Source organism: Eurytemora carolleeae, unplaced genomic scaffold (genome assembly GCF_000591075.1).
Source record: "Eurytemora carolleeae unplaced genomic scaffold, Eaff_2.0 scaffold1644, whole genome shotgun sequence".
In the NCBI taxonomy this organism is placed as follows: domain Eukaryota; kingdom Metazoa; phylum Arthropoda; class Copepoda; order Calanoida; family Temoridae; genus Eurytemora; species Eurytemora carolleeae.
The window spans coordinates 28761-46408 of NW_019397546.1; the positions used below are offsets into that span (position 1 = coordinate 28761).

General features: G+C 30.5%; 1 protein-coding gene across 1 annotated transcript; it reads left to right on the forward strand.

Moving 5' to 3' along the window:
- Positions 1 to 598: 598 nt before the first annotated feature.
- On the forward strand, positions 599 to 16371 carry LOC111714835 (uncharacterized). Its single transcript, XM_023490035.1, has 13 exons — positions 599 to 614; positions 5903 to 5949; positions 6556 to 6620; positions 7436 to 7492; positions 8011 to 8121; positions 8327 to 8427; positions 10336 to 10399; positions 11762 to 11809; positions 12630 to 12766; positions 14374 to 14426; positions 15008 to 15108; positions 15217 to 15280; positions 16153 to 16371. The coding sequence occupies exons 2-13, from the start codon at positions 5904 to 5906 to the stop codon at positions 16209 to 16211; spliced, it is 906 nt and encodes a 301-aa protein (XP_023345803.1). The 5' UTR covers positions 599 to 614; position 5903; the 3' UTR covers positions 16212 to 16371.
- The last annotated feature ends 1277 nt before the right edge of the window (positions 16372 to 17648 follow it).

Below are 17648 nucleotides of genomic sequence, written 5' to 3' on the forward strand. Positions count from 1 at the left end.
CATCATACCTAGTACCTAGTACCTACATACTACACAGCTTGTTGTTCAAGCCAAAAAATGTATTGTTAAAAAAATTTTGCTTTAAAAAAAATCGTTATTTAAAATTAAAACCTTTATTTTCAAATCATTACATTTTATAAATATAATGATGGTTGCATTGCAGGCAACTGCAAACTATAGACAGCAATTTTAAGCGACATCACTGGTACGAATTTGTAACCTCGTAGCTCCTCTAGTTTTGAATTTACACAACAGTATGATAAAAGTAAATTTATCAAGGTAAATATTAAAAATACAAAACATTTTTGTTCTTAATATCTCTTCAGTTGAAGAAGTTCTGATTGAAATTATATATGATTTCAATCCTGCAAACAATTTACTATTGTTTAACGTGAAAATTAACATAACACTTTAAAAAGGAAAATGGGCGCGAAGTTTTTACTTTTTAATGTTTTTACGTATAGACTGAGAGAAACAGATAGAGAAGAGATCAGGGATCGATAGATAGATAGATAGCTCTGGGAAAATAGATAGATAGATAGCTCTGGGAAAATGTAGTATATAATAAGAAGAGTATGGTAAGGATGGTTTACTCTTGTATCTACTCCACAAGGGTAAGCAACACTGTAGTTTTAGTAGAAGTAAATATTTCCATTTACTGTTTAGCCCCGATATAAGGATTTTTACCTCATTGGATGATGAGATAGAAAGATAGATGATACTGCCTTGCCATTTCTATTAGTTCAGAATAGACACCAAATCCATGGCTGAACCCTGATTGGATCAGGCGCTAATGGAATCGCATAAATATACCATAAATAGATAGATGCATACATAGATAGATACAATGATAGATACATAGATAGATAGATAGATAGATATATAAATATATACATCTTATAAATATTTTCTCCTGAAACACTTTATTTTGCATGGTTTTGTTCTATTTCATAAATGAATAATAACTTAGTTACTTGAATAGATAAATAGATAAATAGATAAATAGAAAGCCGACTTAACAGACAGATGGAAATATAGACAAATAGATAGATTTATAGATAGATAGATAGAAATATAGAGATACTGATACTTTAGATAAATAAAGATATATATATATATATATAAATATATATATATATATTTCTATAGATATTTGTTAAACAATTAGATAAATGTAAAAGATAAAATTAAGGATATAATTTGCATCAATTTTATTTCCAGCCAAATATAGGCGGCTAGTTTTTTTCAGATTTAAAGTTTTTGGATAATATATAGGGTAGGGTACAGGATTAAAGGATACTATATAGGGTAGGGTACAGGATTAAAGGATAATATATAGGGTAGGGTACAGGATTAAAGGATACTATATAGGGTAGGGTACAGGATTAAAGGATACTATATAGGGTAGGGTACAGGATTAAAGGATAATATATAGGGTAGGGTACAGGATTAAAGGATACTATATAGGGTAGGGTACAGGATTAAAGGATAATATATAGGGTAGGGTACAGGATTAAAGGATAATATATAGGGTAGGGTACAGGATTAAAATATAATGGATCAAAAACATGTGTCATATCATTTTATCGATCAAAAACAAACAAAAAACATATTATTTTATCAGTTCAACACCTTTTGTTGCCATTTTTAAAACTTCCTTACTCACCCACCCCATCAGTATATACATGAGATTAAGATCCCAGCCTTTTTACGGAAATTAATCTTAATCTATAAGTATCAAATACTTATAATGTCTCCATTATCTGAAGTCAGAAATGCGCAAGCCACTATTACAGAGAAACCACAAATGAAAATAAAAAGTTTTGAAAATAAAAAACGGGGATATTTAATTCAATCAAAGCTTTTGAGGGTACCATTGTGAATCCGATATAATGTACAAAATCCTTTGCAAAAATGTGACCTTTTGGCAAATTACCATTTTTTTTAAAAAGTAGATGTTTTTTCTTTTTCCACAATATTTTATTTTGAAGAAAATGAAATGTTAATATCTATTCTAAATACAATGGGAAAATCAAAGGATGATCTCTATTCTAAAATACAATGGGAAAATCAAAGGATGATCTCTATTCTAAAATACAATGGCAAAATCAAAGTATTATCTCTAATCTAAAATACAATGGGAAAATCAAAGTATTATCTCTATTCTAAAATGCAATGGCAAAATCAAAGTATTATCTCTATTCTAAAATACAATGGCAAAATCAAAGTATTATCTCTATTCTAAAATACAATGGGAAAATCAAAGTATTATCTCTATTCTAAAATCTAATTGAAAAATCAAAGGATGATATCTGTTCTAAAATCTAATGGGAAAATCAAAGTATTATCTCTATTCTAAAATACAATGGGAAAATCAAAGTATTATCTCTATTCTAAAATACAATGGGAAAATCAAAGTATTATCTCTATTCTAAATACAATGGAAAAATCAAAGGATGATCTTTATTCTAAAATACAATGGGAAAATCAAAGGATGATCTTTATTCTAAAATACAATGGAAAAATCAAAGGATTATCTCTATTCTAAAATACAATGGAAAAATCAAAGGATGATCTCTATTCTAAAATACAATGGGAAAATCAAAGGATGATATCTGTTCTAAAATCTAATGGGAAAATCAAAGTATTATCTCTATTCTAAAATACAATGAGAAAATCAAAGGATCATCTCTATTCTAAAATACAATGGGAAAATCAAAGGATCATCTCTATTCTAAAATACAATGGGAAAAGCAAAGGATCATCTCTATTCTAAAATCTAATGGGAAAATCAAAGAATCATCTATATTTTAAAATACAATGGGAAAATCAAAGTATTATCTCTATTCTAAATACAAATGGAAAAATCAAAGGATGATCTTTATTCTAAAATACAATGGGAAAATCAAAGGATGATCTTTATTCTAAAATACAACGGGAAAATCAAAGGATGATATCTGTTCTAAAATACAATGGGAAAATCAAAGGATGATCTCTGTTCTAAAATACAATGGGAAAATCAGAGGATCATCTCTGTTCTAAAATACAATGGGAAAATGTTTGAAGCTTGTATAGTCTCTAATACGCCAAGATAACCAATTTGAACCAGAAAACTCTAAAATATAAAGACAACTTTTAGACTCAAGTTGTTATTTGAAATAGTCTAATGAATGTGCACAGTAATTGTGTTTTGTAAATAGCCCATTTCACTTAATAAGATGGATTCTACGCTAAATGCACTTTCGGATAACAAAAGAACTTTTTCATTTCGTTCCTTTATCTCCTTGATTTTTGCACATTGTCAATTTAGTTTAAAGATGCCATGCAAATTGCAAATCACGAAATTTTTTTTTCTGACATTCTCCTCTGTTTCTTTTTCTGCCAGTTTATTTCACCTTTCCATCAATATTTTCATTTATATTTTTTTCCTTTAAAATTTTTATCAAGTCTTTCTCATTCTAACAGCCTTTGATTCATTATATATCTATATTTTCAATATTCAAACATTTTTTAAGCTTTATTGTTTTGCTTTTTTTACTCATTTCTTTCTATTCCGTGATTACTAATAGCAACGTTTATAATCCTTCTTATCTAAGCTCCAATTCTTACTAGCTAGATTTGGTATTTGAACTGAAAATACAGTTACATTAGTTTCTAGAAGAATTTTTTGTTATGTCTTTCGTCCAGGTTATTAAATAACTTTTTCTTGATTTTGCATACTTTTTTATATTTTCTATATTTTCTATTTTTTCTATATTTTCTATATTTTCTATATTTTTTATATTTCTAAATTTTCTATATTTTTATCTATTTCTTAAGGATGTTTGACGAGAGTTTAAAGTAGTAAAAAATAGTTTAAACTGTTTTGATAAAACCTGAAAAATATTGAGAGAAATAACCCAACTCAGATTTGGCCAGTAAAAACTAAAAACCGCGTCAAATTAAAAAAAGGAATTTATATTATTTATAATAAAGTTTAAATAAGTTCTTAGAAACGGCAATTGTGTCTGCAAGACTATTTTAATTCACAGTATTAAAATAACTGAATTGATTAAAATTTATGATGTTAGAATTTATGAAGTTAGAATTTATGAAGATCAAATTTATGAAGTTAGAATTTATTAAATTAGAATATATGAAGTTAGAATTTATGCAGATAAAATTTATCAAGTTAGAATTTATGAAGTTAGAATTTATGAAGTTAGAATTTATAAAGTTAGAATTTATTAAATTAGAATATATGAAGTTAGAATTTATGCAGATAAAATTTATGAAGTTAGAATTTATGAAGTTAGAATTTATGAAGTTAGAATTTATAAAGTTAAAATTTATTAAGTTATATTATAGGGACTTGATTGTATGTATTTACAGAGAAAGCCCTCTTTTAAACATCTTCTAAATAAAATTGTAGCAACTTGATATGTGAACCAGTTATGATTAGTATCTCTTAAAGGGAGTGTTCGCGAAAAATTAAAGGGAGTATAGACTTACGGCGAAAAATCATCGATGGTGATTGCTACTTCTATCTGTTGCGTCCCTAAGGAACAAATTGTTAAAAACGACTCATACTGAAGAACGAAGCGTCCCTACCTAAAATCATCGATATTTTTCGAATGTAGTCGATATTTCATAATATTTTTTTTTTTTATCCGAGAGTTACTTTTGAAAACATTTATTCCTGTTTCGAGGATTTTTGATAATGAGAACGACATTTTCATATTTTCCAGGAATGTTCGAAAATCCAGCGCCAACCGTGAAAACAAGTTGTAAGCTAAATATTACTTTTAAAAGAATCAAAAATATTATGAAATATAAGCTATTTAGGAATGGGTCGAAAAATTATCGATGATTATAGGTTGTAATATCTGAATGATTTATTTGGAACTAAATTGATTTTTTTACGATTCGAGTCGAATTTTGCAACTTTCTGAAATTGTATGGATGCTGCGTTCTTCGGTAAAAGTCGTGTTTAACAATTTTCTCTTTAGAAACGCAACAGATAGGAAAAAGATTAGCAGCGATCACCATCGATATTTTTTTGACGTAAGTCTATACCCCTTTTAATTTTTCGCGAACACTCCCTTTAAAGGGGCACATTTCAGACTTGAAACAGTAGCAAAAGTGATAACTTGGTTCGTTTTTTAAAGGTTTAAAGGTTTTTAGATTTTTAAAAGGTTTCACCATAATTTGAAAAGTTCATAATTTGAGAAGTTCATAATTTGAGAAGTTCATAATTTGAGAAGTTCATAATTTGAGGAAGTTCATAATTTGAGGAAGTTCATAATTTGAGAAGTTCATAATTTGAGAAGTTCATAATTTGAGAAGTTCATAATTTGAGGAAGTTCATAATTTGAGAAGTTCATAATTTTTGTTTTAAAAATTTTCTTTCCCTTCCCTTGCCCAATTTTGACCCTGTACTTGAGATAAGATATTTGCGAAAAACGAACCAAAGATTATTGTTTTTCCTTATATTTTAGAAAATTCTGAAATATGTAGCCAACTTTTAGACTCAAGACCAATGAACATGTGGCACAGCAATTGTGTAGTGTACACAGACCCATTCAATTAATAATTGATTTCATAACTTACTACTCCAACAACATCAAATTCACTTCAGTATTGCATTAATGTCGTCTGTATTCTAGTCCCAAAACCTTCAAAGTTAATGAAAAACGAACTACGGCTGACGTTAGGACAAGGCCAAATTACGGACCGAGAGTCGGGACTAGCTGTACTTCCATGTATTTTATGTCAAAGAAAAATTTCTCGAAAATAGCATTAGCAAAAATATTTTAAGAAAATTTTAACAGTTTTTTTTCATTTTTTATTAGAAAACTGATTTTCAGGTTGTATATTTTTGAGAAGATATCAGAAGAAAAACAGTTTTTGTAATTTGTTTTAGAATGAAGCTTTGGACGATTTTGCTCTTCTTCCTTCCTTCTATTCTTGGTAAATAAATAAAGAAAGTGAATTTTTGCACAAACTCAAATTTTTAAAATTTCTTAATCTTTGCAACCTGATGGTGTAAACCTTTGAAAATTTAAACTTAGATAATTTGATTAGATAATTTAATTTATAGTTTAAATTATTTAACCTACAACATTGTGTTTGAAAGATTTAAGGAGCAAAAAATCAGAATTTGTGGCAAAGCCTAAATTCTTTTCATGATGTGTAACAAGAATTTTTTGTTTATTTAAGAAATAAAAAAAAACATATTAGAAATAAAATCAATTACTGTATTTGCTTGTGATCAGGAGACTCTGTGTTTGATTAATTAATCAGGAGACTCTGTATTTGATTAACTGATCAGGAGACTCTGTATTTTATTAATTGATTAGGAGACTCTGTATTTGATTAATTGATCAGGAGACTCTGTATTTGATTAATTGATCAGGAGACTCTGTATTTGATCAATTGATCAGGGACTCTGTATTTGTAAATTGATCAGGGGACTCTGTATTTGATTAATTGATCAGGAGACTCTGTATTTGATTAACAGGAGACTCTGTATTTGATTAATTGATCAGGAGACTCTGTATTTGATTAATTGATCAGGAGACTCAGTATTTGATGAGCTGGAATCCAATGATCTGATTCCTATATCAACCCGAAGTCGTGAGGTAAAAACTTGTTCAAGATATTAAAGGTTTATCTACGATCCACAACGGTACCGTTGAAAGCTTGGTCTGATCATGACTGAATGAATTATTCAGATTTTTCTCTTTAGAAAAAAATTACTATTTTCAATTGCTGCTTCTTTCTGCAGAAACATTGAGAAAATCGTCCCAATTAAACACTATAGTATAGCAAAGAAATGATGATATCTTCCCCATTATTGATTAACTAAAGGTTTGAAGGGTACTTGCTCTCTGTAAATGTGAACAAGAAAACGTCACAAAATAAATTAACGTCAAATGTTCTGAGCTTAAAGTGAACTTTTTTGCGTCTTCTTGAGGTTTTCACCTCGTGCTTAAATCTTCTAGCACATATTTTTTGTTTTGTCTTTATTGTTAAGAAATGAACATTAAATTTCTTTGAATGGTATTTCAAGACAACGTCAGGGCCCACTGATACTTTACTTTTTAGATTAGCATGCATGGGCCCTGGGATTAACCAGGGCGAAATTCGTTCGATTAACATGATAGTATACGTAAAGATCGTTTCTGTTTTGTATACTAATCTAATGAAAAGTATTTAAAAGGGCAGAGCACAGTTTGAAAATGTAAAAACGGAGTAACATTATCCTTGTAAAACTGAGGATTGACTTATGATTGCCGCAAATTATTTAAACGATAAAACGTTACCTTTAAGCTGACTTTCAACGGTTATGTTTTGAAGGACACCCTGTATGTACAATATATCTTCCAGAGCAAATTTTTCTCCAATCTTTTTAATCCTTTAAAATCTGTTGAAAGAAAATGTTTTATTTGTCCAGGAATTACCGAAATGCAGCGGAAACTCCATATGTGGATTCCTCCAGGCAAATAACAAGGTACCGTAGGGAAACTGCATTCAAACTTCACAATAAACCTTCAAAACCCTGTACTAAAAGCTTGCCTTAAAGGGAGTGTTCCCGAAAAATAAAAGGGGATATAGGCTTACGTCTAAAAATAAGCATTTTTGATGGCTATACTAATCTTACTTCAATCTGTTGCGTCAATAAGGAGAAAATTGTTGAAAACGACTCATGCTAAAGAACGTAGCGTCCATACAAACTCAGAAAGTTGCAACTTTCAACTCGGATCGTAAAATAATCAATTTAATTCCAAACAAATCATTCAGATATTACAACCAAAAGTCATCGATTATATTTCGACACATTCATACAAAGTTTTTAGTTCAATATATTTTCGATTTTTTTAAAACAACATTTTGCTGGCGCTGGATTTTCGAACATTCCTGGAAAATATGAAAATATCGTCTTCATTATCAAAAATCCTCGAAACAGGAATGAATGGTTTCAAAAGTAACTGTCAGATCATAAAAAGAAAAAAATATTATGAAATATAGGGTTTGACAAGTGTACAGTACTGTGAGTGTGGTGCAGGTTCTACCTGTCCCTTAGAATGGGACCAGTTTGATGGACAGTCAATATCTCAAGCTACATCTGATCAGTACAAAGTAAGAATTTTTTTTTGTATAATGATAAAATCTTGTAACACTGATTACCACTTCAAGTGGAATCAATGATGTTTGAGCCGCGTCTCAAATTTGAGACACCGCTCAAATTCTTTAAATTCGGCCTCAGGCTGTAAGATTGCAGTAAATACTTAAAACAAAATTTCAGACACTGACTTTGAATTTAAATGAAATTACCAATTTACAGTTCTGTGGGCAAGCCCCCAAGCTGGAGGAGTGCAGGAGTGAATCCCAGATTGCCTACACGTCCTACCAGAAGTATAAGGGGGATGCTAAGGTCTTGATCAGGTCAGACATAGATTAATTACAATAACAGATAGAATAGTAGATGTCGTCTTTTCAACATTTTGGGGGTTATTGATCACAATAACCCTGAGGCAGAAGGCCAATGGAGTTACGTGCATGCGAATTTGAATAACAAGACAGAAAGAGAGCATATGCGTAACTCCTTTGGGATTCTGCCTCGCGGTTATTGTTGTTGTTAATTAATCTATGAGGTCAAATATCTCAAATCTAAGAGAGTTAAGGTTTGGTCTGTTTTTAAACATTCAAAGGGAGTGTTCGCGAAAAATGACATTTGGTATAAGATCAAATTTGGATTCGATCGCTACTAATTTTACTTATAATTTAGCATCTTTCAGGAAGAAATGGTTGAAAATGCTTAATACTAAGAGCGAATACTCCCTTTTTAGGTGTTTATGCTTGCAGGAGACTCCTGAAAATTCTATTGAGTCTCACGCAATTAAAAATATTATTATCTATCTGTTTGCTTCAAACAAGTCATAAAAAAGGTTTACTTTGGCAAAATCAAAACCAATAAAATCTCAACGAAAGATTTGAAAAATCAGTAATTTGAGTTTACAATATGTTCGCAGTTAGGTCTGGGCGTCGTTCCTAGGGAAGGATCGTTCTTTAACGGGAACGGAACGAAACGGAATGAAACAATTTAAAAAAAAGTAGGAACGACGCCCAGCTCAAGGGAGTAGTTCCTGGGGAATGATACTGCTTGTTTAAATTGTTTTGAAAAAAGATATTATTTGATCTGATTTGGATTTAAAGTTTTTTCTCTCTCTTTGGTTTAAAAAGGCGTTATAAGGAAGCAATGTTGTGCCAGTATTCCTTTATATAAGCAACTGCTTTCTCAAGTTTAGATTGGGGTGCTTTAGGATTAGCAATATTTAGCTTCTTTAATCTTCTTTACTGCCCTGTCATCGCCCTAACCAACACCATTCTAAAAACAACATGAAACAAACGTCTGAAGAAAAAAGTTAAAAAGAATTCACACATGATTCACAAGATCAAAGAAAAATGAATATTTCTAATATAATTTTAATCTGTGGCTAGGCTATCAGGGCGCTTCACGACCATCTTCTATTTTCACTTTTATTTGTTGCTCAATCTTTTAGCATTTTCTTTTTGATAAAACAATAATAATTAACAATTTTTGTCGTGGGTTTTCTAAATTTAGGGAGACAATTTTTTGTAATTCTAAGGATCCATAAACCTACCCTGGAGTCATGTGAGGTCCCACAAAAAATGTTGGGCTCGATCGGTTTAGCCGTCTTGACGTCTATTGTTACAAACAAACACCCATACAGACAAGCCAAGTTTATATATATAAACTAGGCTTTTAGGGAACTTCGCGCCCATCTTCCATTTAAATCGTGAACATGTTCGATCTCTTTGTGTACATTTTAAAACAAAGAAGAAAAAAATTTCGGGGATTTCTAAAAAGAAATTCGCGGATTTTGACGTTTATTGGAAACAAACAAACAGACAGACAAGCCAAATTTATTATAGATGAAGTTAAAGGTTTTGCAATTTTCAATAGTTATGACTGACACATTCTTCAAAATTGTTTAGAGCATATCTTCAGAATTATAACAATTAAAAGTTAAAAGATATCTAGTTTCTAATTTAAAAACAAAATAAATTTGATATTTATTTTTAAGACGCAATTTACGTCCAAAGAAGGGTCCCCAGAACGTCCAAAATGGTTCTTTTTACGTTAAAAAAATGTCTCAGTGACATATAAGATTATGTTGCTTAGATATAACATGGGTCATTAATTCAGGACGTTGATTTGACCTCCTTTCGACGTCCCCCGTTGCCATATTATATATATATATATTATAAATTATATATATATATATATATATATATACATATATACATATAAGGATAAAATGTTTTCAGGGATGAGATTCACTGTGTTTGTCCCTTTGGAAGTTCCTACCAAGATGTCAAGTTCAACTTTAAGGAAATCTATCAATTTTTTTATAAATCGATAAAAAAGTAAAAGAAATTCAGTCTTTGCCACAAACTTTTATTTTCTAATCACCATGTCTTTGGAACCCAATCTTTGCAGACCTTGGGTATTTCAAACTATGAATTCTGGGATCAGATTTGAATCACTGATTCAAATCCTTCCGTAATCTTTAGATTTGTTTCAGTGAACCGGAATGTTGGTAGTTTACTGACGTAGCTCAAATACATAAATTTGATCTCTGTTTAAACAAATAATTTACGTTTGAAATATTACGTTTACACCTTTGCAACTATATAAGGATTAGACGTTTCAAGCTTGTAACAAAATCCAATACCTTTCAATAAATAAAACAGATATAATCTCAAGATACTTTAAACTTCATCTTACGTATTTTTATTTTTTTAAATATCTTAAATGTAGTTTCGGAAGCTTTTTATTCTTGGTTTTACCCTACCATGTCAATATTTTCGCGGATTTAAAACTTTATCCAAAATATTCTACAGAGAAAATATTAATCTAATTATGTTTTCATTATTTTTCTTAGAGCTGAGGACAAAAATAACTGATTATCTAAACGTACAGAGTGTCCCATATAATTTTGGATCGCTTATGGCTCTAAATAGCGATTTCCGGGACTAATCAGAATATTAAATTTTATTGCCTGAATTTCAATTACAATTACAGTAGTACCTAATAAACTAAAGAATGCAACGACGACTTTTAGACTAAAGATATGATCAATGAAAAGGAGACAAGGCATTAGTTCAATTCACTTAATAAGTTGATTTTCAAGATAATATTGTAAAACTACTTGATTTATATCAAAATAAAATACACCTTACAGATCTTTGATATTTGTTTGTTTTTCCACATCTTTATGGGAATTAGTAATTATCACTTTTTTATATAAACATATGATTTCTCAAGCCCTTGAAGAAATATTTTTATAATCTCAATTTCTCTTTTAAAAAAAGTACAATTTTGTTTTCTGATATTTTGTACATTTTATTATTCAAATTCATCCTTTTTACACACCCTTCCATTTTTTACACTTGTCGTCGTATATATCAATACAATGAAGACGCATTCAATTTCAATTTTTTTATTTCTACTAAGCTTCCAAACATTGTTTACATATAAATATGGTAACAAAGAAAAACAGTTAACAGCTTATCTTTATAGTTTACTTGTAAACTTTTAATTTAAAAAAACCTTGTTAGAAATCAAAACTTAAATAGGAAAATTCGTTTTCATAGTATTGATATAATCGCGCCGACCACCAGGTAACTAACGGACTTATTTCTAATGTTGCTAATTTTCCAATGTATTAATTGATAAACATGGTTAAATTAGGATGAGGGAATATTCGAGATTGTGGAAATAGATTACTACTGTTTGCCAGTAAGTTTAATAGCTATATCTACATATATAAGTTGTAGTCTCTGTTTGTCTGATCATAACTCGGGAACCCCTGGGCCAATTTGCCTCAAATTTTAATTTTAGTGAACTCTGGAGAGCCACGGGAATGTTCTTAGCTTAGTTTTGAGATTCTAAGTTAATTGGGTCGACTTGTATTGGGAAATATAGCTAAAATCGTAATTTACGACTAGGGGTGGGTATGTGTGGGACTAACTATTACTCCCCTGGGCCACGCTGGGTTCCCAAGCTAGTATAAATATATATATATATATATGTTTTATCTCAGTTAAAAAAAACAGGTTAAAAAGAATGTAATTAATAACTATCCTAAAACTCTCAGTTTTTCTTTAAAGCTGACGACAAGCTAAAGTTTATTGCGCGCAAGATTAAAATGTTTTATGTTTTATGAAGAACAACAATGTTTCGAATTTCATGTAACCGGATTTTGATTCTCTCATACGTGTCCTTAAAATCAAACCTAGAGGAGCTATGAGATCACAAATCCTACCAGTAATGTCGCATAAAAATCCTCCTGTCATTGTTTGCAGTGATATTTTATAAATGTTGTGTAAATTATATAAGGTACTTTCTCAAATATTTCAGTTAATTTATAGTTCAGATCAGGATTTTTTACATTTCTGATATTGCCACTTGTGAAAAATCCCCTTGCTTGGGATCCATTTTATTTTGATACGGATCGGCCTTGAAAAAAAGAGTTGTGTTTCAGAAATAAAGTAAATTATAGTAGATATACCATCTGACTTGTTATATTTGTATATTTAAAACCAAATGTATTATTCAGCTGGTGGAGTGTAATGTAACGGATACGTGTAAGGATATTACAGAGAAGCCAGGAGAGTATGTTGTGAACCCGAAGTGTATCTGCCCAGGAAGTATGGTTTGCTCTAGTACTACAGACAGATTCGCAACAACTGAAAGGTTAAATTCATTTTTATAACTAGTTAGTTTTTTAGTTTAGTTTTTATTTTAAACAAGAAATATATATTATAAAGAAATATTTTAGGATTCATATGATATCAGTGAGACATTTTTACAGTGTATACTCTCTAAGCAAAAGTATTTTTTGTAAAATTTCACTAGAGAGAATGGTTCGAAGAAGAAACGTTCTCTACGATTATGCTATTTAACAACCCGGACAAAAAATAGTTTTACAGGAAACTAATTTGTTGTGTACTGCAGTGTAGGAACATATTTCTCAATAGAAATTTGAGAAGAATTAAATGGTAGAATCAATTATTTATTTATTGTCATAATTATGAATTCTTTGACGGCAAAAATATGTTCGCAAATTTTTTTAGAGGTCATCTTTTTAATTAAAATTGTCGGAAATCTACGGGAAACGCGCGCTTGTAAACCATCAAATATAAAAAAACTGGGAATTGAAAAACATTACTTATTTTCATGGTAAAAGTTAATTTCATTTTTCTTATCCTAAAAAATTTGTTAACAGTAGAATTTTAGTTACATTTTTCGCCCTGGTTATTAGATAATTTTAAAAGAAAATTTTCCGCTCATGCACCATCCCTTCATGCACCATCCCTTCTGGTGAAATTTTAAAAACGATTTTACGCTCTTAACATTTTTCTCTAAGATACTCCACTCTTGGTTCTTATATATTACCTTGCCGGTCTCTCCCTTTAATGTGTATAAATTTTCGAAGCTTTAAAGGGAGTGACCGACATATATAAAGTTTTAAAGATCTATAATTACTGAGTTTGAGCGCATAGTCGACGTTCAAAATCATTAATTTGGGTTGTTACGTTTTGAAAACCGTTTTTTTAATTATTAAATAACGACGACAAAAAATATAGTAAAATTCCATAGTAAACTGATTAGCTGTTTAGGAACATATTTCTCAAAAGAAAGTCAATATATCAATGTTAGAATCAAATTTTTCGTTTTCATCATTGTATTAATTTTTTTATTTTCAATGAATTTGTTCGCAGGTTTCTACAAATTCCTCAAATGTCGTCTTTTCAATTCAAATTTCAGAAAATCTGCAGAAAATCTTTTGTGAATAATGAGAGATTATATAAACTAAAAATTGAATAAGATTACTTATTTTCGATGATAAGAGTTAATTTTTACATTCTCAACCTGTTCCTTAACAACTAATTAGTTTAAGTTTACTGTAGAATTTTTGTTACATTTTTGTCGTCGTTGTTTCATAATTTAAAAAAAAACGATTCTCAAAACGTACCCACCCAAATTGATGATCTTGAACCTCAACTTTTCGCTCAAGCTCAGTATTATAGATCTTAAAAACGTCTCATATGTCTCAAATATCCTAAAAAATTTCTCTACATCTACTGCAATCTCAGTTCAACTACATACCATACATTGCCGGTCACTCCCTTTAAGTCTAAAAAAATTCTTTTTTGTCTCTATAAATGTATAATTTAGAACAAAATCTTCGTAATATTGAAATAATTTAGATGGTTAGATATCACGAACAAAATATTAAAGATTTTAAAACAATAATTGTTTCTTAAAACAATTTCTTGTTAATTTAAAGTTTTGTTTAGAATGGGAAATATGATCCTACACAAGATTCAGTGCCAACCACCCAAAGGACGAGGTGGAACTTTTAAAAATATTTTAAATTTTTTTTCCCCAGTCGATCAAAACCAACCTATTTTCAGCAAACCTCTCATTGGACCATGTTCTTGTATTTGACGAATAAGAGGACGCGTAATTAAATCTGACAGTTCGTAAATAGTTTAGAATGTCTTCTTGCATAATTTTTAAGTCGTTTGATACCAAAGAAAATAAAAAATATTCTAAGGAAGTCATATTTTATAATAAAATTAATGCCATTGTAAAATATGTTTTAGGAAAAGATAAACAGCAAACAGTCTTTAATATTTCATACAATACATAGAAGAAGACATTCAAAACTAATTACGACCTGTCATATTTCGTGGGACACCCTGTATATAAAGAAACCAATGATTACTCGCCTATAACCTTAGTTATAAACTTATAATTAATATTGCGCTTGCAAATATATGCAGTAGAAGGGAAAGACTGAAATTGTAAAAATTTAAGATTTTTCAGGGAGAAACTTGACAGTATCTTCTTTTTTCTTGCTCAGATAAAGTTTAAAAGGGTACCGTTGTCAATCGGAACTACCAATTGAAATTGTACATTACTTTTCAGGAAAATATGAAGACCTGTACAGACTTCTCCAAAATCTACCTGAATCTTCTAACCTAGAAGCGGAGAAGAGGAAGGTCAAGCAGATAATCAGAATGCAGCAGGTAAAGTTATTTTTAAAAAAAAAACCAAAAATTTATGTGAAATAATTTTTGGTGAATTTTATTTGGAAAAAAATAGCTGACGAAACAAAACTATTTGAAGCAATTTAGGAACTGAGTCCTGAAAAATCCCGTCAGAAAAATCGTAGTTCCAAGGCACAAAAAACATCTAAGAGTAAGTAATTCATAATTATTATATAGTAAGTTAGTTTGGTTTGGTAGAGCAGAGTATCTAAAGTAGAAAGAAATGGGTTTGGTTTGGTAGAGCAAAGCAGCTAATCTATAAAGGGATGGTTTTGATTTGGTAGAGCAGAGTAGCTCAGCTAGAAAGGGATGGGTTTGGTTTGGTAGAGCAGAGTAGCTGAACTAGATAGGTATGGGTTTGGTTTGGTAAAGTAGAGTAGCTGAACTAGAAAGGGATGGGTTTGGTTTGGTAAAGCAGAGTAGCTGAACTAGAAAGGGATTGGTTTGGTTTGGTAGAGCAGAGTAGCTGAATTAGAAAGGGAGGGGTTTGATATGGTAGAGCATGGAGTAGCTGAACTAGAAAGGGATGGGTAAACTATGGTAGAGCATGGAGTAGCTGAACTAGAAAGGGATGGGTTAACTATGGTAGAGCGGAGTAGCTGAACTAGAAAGGGATGGGTTAGCTATGGTAGAGCGGAGTAGCTCAACTAGAAAGGGATGGGTTAGGTATGGTAGAGCGGAGTAGCTCAACTAGAAAGGGATGGGTTTGGTATAGTAGAGAACAACAAAGAATAAGTTAGCTTCGGTAATTCCTTCAACAGACTTTCGTTCCCTACATTCACAGCTGTACCTAGTAAACCCTTCATCTGATCAATAATGTCGTCGTTTCTCTAGCTTGTTTCTCTTTCGTTCTGACAAGATCTTCCACTTTTGTGTTGCAGAAAAACGCAAGTCATTTTGTAGTTAAAATTGGATATCTTTTTCCTTCTTGACCATGCTAAGCTGTTCAGGGCACCGTTCTAAATCGGACATACCACTCATTTGAAATAAAGTCTTAAGTCACTTAAATTGATGTATTTTTAGATCAAGAAAAGCCGGTGAGATGGGGTCCAGCTCTTGGAATGTTTGGAGGCTGGAAATAGATAAACATTCATGTACTGTACTGCAGCACTTCTGTATACGGCTGTACAAACTACTACTCTAAAACAATCCTCTATAAATATCAAATATATAAATGTTAAAATAGTTTCAAGTTTGTTTAATTCTTGCTCTAAGTATATCAATATATTGGTTGTAATTTTTTGTTTTATCAATTTATTTTGATGTTTTACATTTTTATGTTTATTGTACTTTTCTTAAGAGATAAACGCATAAAAGACAAGATTTCAGATTTGAATTTTATTCACTTTATTCCTATATTTATTTTCCTTGAAGGGCAGCTCTACTTGTTTTGAAACAAAATAATTTTGCATAAATATTATTATTTCATTAAAGGCAAACAGCAAAATTCAGCGTTTAAACAATTATATTCAACAGTTGAAAGTGGTCGTTAATGTATCATATTCTTTAGTAACCCTGCAGTATGAAATCCAAAGAAAGAATTTAGAAGTGGTCAGCTGCAGCTAGATGGTTTTAGATTAAATCTAGGACTAATGTTAGCGATTTTTTCTCTTCAGTATTTTGAAAATTCCAACGGCACTTTAGCTCTAGTAATACTATAAACCTGATGAAGGAATGAAAGTAAAGATGCTAAGATTGATAACGAAACATATTTGCACACAAAACTGAATTTTCATTTTAACGATACAAACCGTTGATGTTGGATCAAAACAGAACATTTGATCTAAATAACACAATATTTTCGATACTTTTGATGATAAATAACTTCGTCTTGGGCACAAGATGGTCGATCATACGCCGTTCTCTGTCGGCCATGAAGATACTCTTTGGGTTATATTGTCAGGCTGACAACCATTTTCTGACTTGGGAGCAATAAACTGTACTTTATTATTTACAATTGTAAATCCTCACTGGTTCACAATACAACTATGTATATACTTTGCTTGTCTGTTTGCTTGTATCCAATAAACATCTAAACGGATGAACCGATCGGGCCCAAATTTTGTGTGGGACCTCACATGACCCTAGGGAAGGTTTATGGATTATCAAAATTAAAAAAACTTAGCCTCCAACAAAACTAAATTTTGATAAAATTTCATAAGTTTGTGATTTTTTTCTTAAATCCACGAACTTTTTTGTTAAAGGTTTACAATTTTTACAAGAGAAAGTGTTGACACGATAGAAGATGGGAGCCTAGTATATACAAATAAGTTAAGTAGTAATGCAATTATAGCAATCTTGCGATAGAACTGTATGCTTGTAGCGGAAATCAAATATGTAAAGGGATATAACGATCGTTCTGGATTAACCAGAGTAAGAGACATTTGGTTTTTTTTCTACTTAAAATCAAACGTGATTTGGGCTATATTCAACATACTTTATACTTAGGAAATTATGTTTTTTTTAATTTTTCATTAAACACGTTTGCGTCGACAAAAAAGTACCAAAAAAAAGCTGAA